Source organism: Gekko japonicus, unplaced genomic scaffold (assembly GCF_001447785.1).
Source record: "Gekko japonicus isolate JY-2015 unplaced genomic scaffold, Gekko_japonicus_V1.1 scaffold4901, whole genome shotgun sequence".
Taxonomy (NCBI): Eukaryota; Metazoa; Chordata; class Lepidosauria; order Squamata; family Gekkonidae; genus Gekko; species Gekko japonicus.
Genome location: NW_015173838.1, coordinates 29,105 through 36,659, shown reverse-complemented (window position 1 = coordinate 36,659; position 7,555 = coordinate 29,105). Strand labels below are relative to the sequence as shown.

Here is a 7,555-nt window from a genome sequence, read left to right as displayed (position 1 = left end):
TACCTGAAGAAGGCAGGCAGTGATTTATCCCATCTAGATGTGCCATTTCGCCCCCTTAACTTTTTCTCTTCTGGGCCAACGGGGAGATTGTTAAAACGAAAGGACTCACTTCCCTTCCGGTTTTTACAGATACATTAACTGCCCTCCCGGGGCCCTTCCAAGAACTTAATCTCTGCCGGAATAGAACATTCCTCTAAATAACCACTTAAGGCTGCTGCAGCGTTCACTGCCAAGTTTAATACATTTGTCTCTTAATTTTACGCTATTAATAAAAAGGTCTTTTATGGAAACGGCGCTGGCCTTTTGCATCGCCGTCAGGGGATCGTGTACAAATCCCGCAGGATGCAGAGAGCCTCCTCTCACAAGAGGACGGGAGCGTGGGAGGAACAACCCGGCCGAGGTAGATAAACGCCTGTGCTCATCTCTTCTCCGGCGCCGTTGGCTCGTCAGTCGTTGGCGAAGCTAAAATTCATGGCTGCCGTCAGCGAGGCGGAGAGCTTGGTGGCGATTTTCTCTGCACGGGAAGGCAAGGGGAAAATGGGTCAGGGGGCTGAGCAGCTTTAGCACTCTGGCGCGATGCAGAACAGAACAGGGTAAGAGGCCCGGGCTGTTCAAACAGGACACAAACATCAGCTCAGGAGCTGGGCAAATAAAGAGTTTCACCCAGTACCTAAAGCTCGGCACAGGATGAATCACTGCAGGGAGGTTGTTTCAGAGCCAAGGTGCCACCCAGGGGTCATTTCCTGCGGGAGCGCACAGGAGCGGAGCTCCGGCAGTAAGGAGCCTAGGGGGTGGGCACATGCAACAAGCCCTGCCCCCTGCTCCCAGCAGCCTCAGTTGGGCCATGAGGAGCAAGAAGCAGCCCGGTAAGCTGCAGAGGGCCCCCCCCCCACGGCCTGCCTTCAGGTACAAGCTCTCCCTCCTCTGCGAGGGCAGATCTGCACGTCCCCCCCCCCCAATAGCTAGCAATCCAAAACAGTCCAGTAGAGCCTGAGCGGGGGGGGTTGCCTTCTGACACACTTCCGGTGATGTCCGGGGGTGTGGCATATGCAAACGAGTTATGCTAATGAGTTATGCTAATGAGCCCCTGCACCTCTTTTTCTGTGAAATGACCCCTGGTGCCACCACAGAAAGGGCCCTTCACAGGCTGCCAGCTACATGACCTTAGAAAGTGGGGATACACTGAGCACATCCTCAGATGCCAGTCTTATGGGATGGAGGAGGGGAAAGGTGATCTTTCTGTCCCAATGTCCGGGGCTGGAACCGTGGGCCTGGCACATGGCCACAGATCCCGTTGCTCACGGACTCCGAAGAGGCCCCGTGGCCAGTCCAACCCACCTACCCACCAGGGCCGCAGAGAGACAAATGACACTGGTGGCTGCCGCAGCAAAAGAGGGGCCCCACCGCAGTGCCAGCCACAGCAACAAGAGAAGAGCTTGCCCCAAAGGAAAGGCCCAGGACAGGCAGAGGCTGCCAGCATCAGCTGTGAGTGGTGGGCGGGGCCACCAGGTGGCACTGCAGCTGAAGCAGCGGGTGCACCTCTGGCAGCGGGGAAAGCCCTAGCCGTGTCCCGGAAGATGTTGTGGGAGGCCTCTCCTCACCCGGAGCCCAGAACGACAGCCCTTCCCCCAGGCTGCATGGAAACGGAAGCGTCGGGCCCGGCCCACATCCAGGGGAGGGCAAGACAGCAGGGCCACGTCCCAGGTCAAGGCGGAAGGGAGCCACTGGCCTGTATCTGACAGGCAGAAGCGGGGCTAGGGGGAGGCAGGAAGGGGCGGAGCTCAAGAAACCTAATGGTGATACGGAACATTTCTGGTTCCCCTTCTTGCTGACAGAAGGGCAGCAGAGGAACAGCTTAACCCCCCCCCCCAACGCTTGCTCCCTCTGTGGATGAGGCCCTCAATCATCCCATCAGTGCGGCCAAGGCGGTAACTGAGACCAAACCTTTGCCGGAGATCCGGGGAGGTGGAAGGGGAGCCTCACCTGCCCTCTTCCGCTGTTTCTTGCGCCTCTTGCTCGCTGCCCGCAAGCCCTGGCCTTGTTGTAGCGGGTCCAGGGCAGAGATCTCCTTCAGGTCCGGCGCTCTGGGCACCGCTTTCTCAGCTTCCTGGAGGGCCTTGCTCTTGGCTTTCAGCTCCACGGTGATGAGGCCAAACTGGAGGCAGAAGAGGAGAAAGGCGTCGCTCATTCGGATTGGCCGCTAAGGCAGCCAATGGGCAGAGAGACGAGCAAACGGCAGTTCTCGGTCACGGCCAGTGTTCCCTCTAAGCTGTGGAAGTCTTGTGAGCAAAAATTCTACTCTGTGAGCTACTGGTACTAAAGTTGTGAGCCAGTGATTTGGCTACTCCATCAATTAGTTTGCTCTGGAGCCCTCCTTCTTGAGCTAAGACAAAAATATGTGAGCCGGAGGCTAAAAACTGTGAGCTAGCTCACACTAACTCAGCTTAGAGGGAGCACTAGTCACGGCTCTCGAACTGCGGACACTAAGAAAGCATTCGAACCTCTGACGGGCCGCTCAGAACCAAGTAACACTTATGTTCTATCAAGGTGGGCAGCCGTATGGGTCTGAAGCAACAGAACAAAGTTAGAGTCCAGTGACACCTTTCAGACCAACAAAGTTTTATTCAAGGTGTGAGCTTTCTCACAAAGTGTGCCGTGCCCATGGAAGCTCACACCCTGAATAAAACTTTGTTGGCCTTAAAGGTGCCACTGGACTCGAACTTTGTTCTACTTATGTTCTATATTTACTCTGATGCTGATCATCCTTGTAATGCATAAGTTAAGAATTTGTATGATGTTTATATTTCCCTGTTTCCCTTCCCCCCGTATCCCTATCTTAACTCAAAATTTAAAAAAATTAAAAGAAAGAAACGACTGTGAATGGCCATTTGACAGCACTGCTGATTCTGTGAACTTAGGCAGATCATGGGGGGGGGGCAGGAAGGGTTGCCTCAGTGCTTAGTTCTCGTGGTCCTTTCTTACACGCCAAGGGAAATGCCGATTGCTACTTTGGGCTCAGGACGCCATTGTTCTCTAGGCCAGTTTGGCTGGAGATCCTGGAGGTTTTTTGATGACCCTGGAGGTCCCTTCCAACTCTGTGATGAATAAAGGATGCTCAACTTATGTCAATTACTGTGCACTTAAGATATGCTTTATCCCAATAAAAGACTGTAGATCTGCATTAAAACCTGGAGTTGTTTTTATAATGTGAATCACAAAACAGTCACAAGGTTTCAACTTATATGAAACAAACAGCAAAACTCAGTTAGTACATTACTAACAAAGCTCCAACCAATGCTCCCTCTACGCCGTGGAATCTTGTGAGCAAAAATTCTACTTTATGAGTGACTGGCATTAAAGTCGTGAGCGGGCATAAATTAGCTTGCTCTGGAGCCATCCCTTCCTGAGCTAAGGCAAAAACGTGTGAGCCGGAGGCTAAAAACTGTGAGCTGGCTCACATGAACTCAGCTTAGAGGGAACACTGGTTCCAACTTATAGTAAACTAGGATCATCAGGCAGCCATCTGCTGGCTACCCCGCCACCTAGGGTGGCCTGTCTGGCATTGACCAGAGCCTGGGCCTTTCCCTTCATGGTTCTGTGAAAGGGGTTGGTGTGGGGAGTCCTTGAAAATCTCCAGGAGGCACTGCAAGGCCTGCCTGTTTGCCTGGCCTTTGGAAGGGGTTTGAATTGGCAGGCATTTTGGGGTGGGGGGAGATTTGGGGTTTGCTATTTTATTTTTGGTTCTAACCAGTGTTTCCTCTAAACTGAGTTAGTGTGAGTTAGTTCACAGTTTTCTAGCCTCCGGCTCACACATTTTTTGTCTTAGCTCAGGAAGGATGGCTCCAGAGCAGACTGATTTACATGGCAGCCAAATGGCTCGCCCGCAACTTTAATGCCAGGAGCTCACAAAGTAGACATTTTGCTCACAAGACTCCACAGCGTAGAGGGAGCATTGCTAGAGAGCCAGTTGGGTGTAGTGGTTAAGTGTGCGGCCCCTAATCTGGGAGAACTGGGTTTGAGTCCCCACTCCTCCACTTGCAGCTGCTGAATGACCTTGGGCAAGCCGTAGTTCTGTCAGAGCTGTTCTCTCTAGGACAGTTCTGGAAAGAGCTCTCTCAGCCCCACCTACCTCACAGGGTGTCCGTTGTGGGGAGGGGAGGGGAGGGGAAAGTAGAAGTTTTGCTCACAAGATTCCACAGCTTGGGAGGGAGCATTGGTTCTAACTGCCAATTATGTTTAACTACTCTCGCAAGTTGCCTTGAACCACAAGGGAAAGCAGGATATGAATGTTTCAATGAATAAATGTGTCAATATGTGAAGCAGAATTATTCAGGAGGGCGTTTTGATACGGGGCAAAGGGCTATAGTATAAAAGACTGCTTTAGGAAGGTGTTCTACAAAGGGAACAGGATTGTAGTCTATGTCACGTTTCGTGATTTGCATTATCTGTTTATGTCAGAACAAAGTTTGAGTCCAGTGGCATCTTTAAGTTTTATTCTGGGTATGAGCTTTTGTGTGCACGGACATGAAATCTTCTACCCAGAATAAAATTTTGTTGGTCTTAAAAGTGGACTCAGAATTCGTTCTGCTGCTTCAGGTCAACACGCCTACCCACCTGAATCTGTTTATGATACTTATTACACTCAGAGGTGGTAGTAAAAAGGTAAAGGTAAAGGTTCCCTTGCTCGAAAGCCAGTCGAGTCCGACTCTAGGGTTGCGGTGCTCATCTCCGTTTCAAAGCCGAAGAGCCGGCGCTGTCCGAAGACGTTTTCGTGGTCATGTGGCCGGCATGACTAAACACCAAGGCGCACAGAACGCTGTTACCTTCCCACCAAAGTGGTACCTATTTATCTACTTGCAAGACACCGATGGCTGAGCATGTCTGCCTGTGCGGTACTGAAGTGGATACGATCACACCTATCCTGCTTAGTTGTGGGTATTACAATCAAACATGAGCTAGATTTATTCAGCCTATGCAGGAAAGATTTTCAGGGTTTTTTTGAATACTGCAATAAGCAATATGCTTCTATCAGATTCTAACCCAGAGATCACATTGGCCTGTGCAAAAATTTTTAGCAGCAGCCTACAGAATTCATAAACAGTATGTAAAGGTCTGATACAGAAACAGATGGCATGATATTTCGTTCTAATTATCTGTAAATGCTTCAGTTTTATTCTGCTTCTACATTAGTATCTAAATTTCATATTACTATAGTTATATTTTGATATCCAGTTTTTGATATACCTGGACTGTTTTGTGCTGGTTACGAACTGTAATAAAGCGATGATGATGATACTTATTACAGTTTCAGGTCAGTAACCCTGTTGGCCTACAGTAGAAGAACCAGATTTCAATCCGGTAGCAACTTAAGCCCGGGCCCCAAGGATGCCAAATTAGCTGCTACCAGGGCCAGGGCTTTTTTGGTGGTGGCTCCTACCTGGTGGAACGAGCTCCTGAGGGAGATCCAGGCCCTGCGGGACCTTATGCAGTTCCGCAGGGCCTGTAAGACGGAGCTCTTCTGCCAGGCCTTTGAGTAGGAGCCGCCGCCCCACTATACCATCACCGTCACTGTACCTAACAGATGCTCTGACGCGGCCCTGAGGAAGAACTGGAAATCTTTTAGAAGATCTGATAGGTCGTCTCCGTTTGGGCATAATATCATGGGACGTACCACCTGGAACTGAGCTGATCCATCTTGGATCCACGATATTAGTAATTGATTGAGCACCACTGCTTTAATAATGTCGGATGTTTTTATTATGTACTATATGTTTTACTTATGGCTCGGTTTTACCTTGCCCTTGTGAGCTGCCCTGAGCCCATTGGGGAGGGCGGGATACAAATATGAAAAATAAATAAATTAATTAATTAAGAGACCAACAAGATTTTCACGGTATCGGCTTTTAAGAGTCAAAACTCCCTTCGTCAGGTACGAACGGAGCTTTAACTTCTGAAAGCTCAGACCCTGGACATCTTGTTGGACTTTAAGGTGCGGCTGGACTCAAAGCTTGCTCTCGTCTGTCCTATGCTGCTCTTGGCACTGTATTCTAATCCTGTCATTCCACTCTCCGCATGGTTTGCAAAGCTGGGTCCCGTTTGGACGTTCCCACCTCCGGGTCCCCATCTTCCTCCATCTTGGACTCTGCTTGCTCCTGACCGCCGAGTCCGTCTTCCTCGTGCATCTCCGCGTCTCCTCCGCGGGTGAGGCCAGAGCCCTCCATCGCGATGCCGGCGGGGCCAGCGGGCATCTCTGCAACAGACACAGCACAGTTCAGAGCTCCTAAAGAAATGCCTTTATTTTTTTTCTCCCCAGAGAGCGAGGCCCTTTGCCCGCGCTTGAGCCTGTCGGGCTACATTCTTCTGTCTCCTGCTCAAAGATACGGAAGGCCTGGCCACGATCAGGGGCGTGAGCCCTTGGGTGCCAGCGGAAGGGCTGTAGCCTAAAACTGGCAGGAAGCTCTAATGGCAGATGGGGTGGGGGGTGGGAATACTACGCTGCACAGAGAGTGATTAAAATGTGGAATTCGCTGCCAGAGGATGTTGTGATGGCCACAGGAATGAACAGGTTGAAAAGGGGATTAGGTAGATTCATGGAGGATAGGTCTATCAATGGCTAGTAGCCAGGGGACTGAGGGGAACCTCCACATTCAGAGGCACTAACCCTTTGAATCCCAGAGCCAGAAGGAAACATCAAGGGAAGGCCTCGGCCTCTATGTCCTGTTGTCGGCCCTCAAGAGGAACTGGTTGGCCACTGTGTGAGACGAGATGCTGGACTAGATGAACCACTGGTCTGATCCAGTCTGATCCAGCAGGGCTCTTCTGATGTTCTTAGCAGGGGAAGGCCTCAGGCCTCTTTGCCCTGTTGTTGTCCCTCCAGAGGAACTGGTCGGACGGCCACTGTGTGAGACAGGATGCTGGACTGGGTGGACCACTGGTCTGATCCAGCAGAGCTATTCTGATGTTCTTATCAGGGGAAGGCCTCGGCCTCTCTGCCCTGTTGTTGGCCCTCTAGAGGAACTGGTCAGCCACTGTGTGAGACAGGATGCTGGACTGGGTGGACCACTGGTCTGACCCAGCAAGGTTCTTCTGATGTTCTTAGCAGGGGAAGGCCTTGGCTTCTATGCCCTGTTTTTGGCCCTCAAGAGGAACTGGTCGGCCACTGTGTGAGACGGGATGCTGGACTAGATGGACCCTCACTGGTCTGACCCAGCAGGGCTCTTCTGAGGTTCTTATCAGGGGAAGGCCTCAGCCTCTCTGCCCTGTTGTTGGCCCTCAAGAGGAACTGGTCAGCCACTGTGTGAGACAGGATGCTGGACTGGGTGGCCCACTGGTCTGATCCAGCAGACCTATTCTGATGTTCTTATCAGGGTAAGGCCTCAGCCTCTCTGCCCTGTTGTTGGTCCTCAAGAGGAACTGGTCGGCCACTGTGTGAGCCGGGATGCTGGACTGGGTGGCCCACTGGTCTGACCCAGCAAGGCTCTTCTGATGTTCTTAGTAGGGGAAGTCCTTGGCCTCTATGCCCTGTTGTTGGCCCTCCAGAGGAACTGGTCGGCCA

At 51.5% G+C, this 7,555-nt stretch overlaps 1 protein-coding gene across 2 annotated transcripts in view; it reads right to left on the bottom strand.

Moving 5' to 3' along the window:
- Positions 1–232: 232 nt before the first annotated feature.
- GNL3L (guanine nucleotide binding protein-like 3 (nucleolar)-like) overlaps positions 233–7,555 on the bottom strand; it is a 32,080-nt gene continuing 24,757 nt past the window's right edge. For both annotated transcript variants that reach the window (XM_015423609.1, XM_015423610.1), the window contains exons 13-15: positions 6,111–6,250; positions 1,984–2,155; positions 233–514 (exon numbers count right to left, since the gene is read on the bottom strand). In XM_015423609.1, the coding sequence (XP_015279095.1) occupies positions 447–514; positions 1,984–2,155; positions 6,111–6,250 (380 nt within the window). In that variant the 3' untranslated portion in view covers positions 233–446. The remainder of the gene's footprint in view (positions 515–1,983; positions 2,156–6,110; positions 6,251–7,555) is intronic.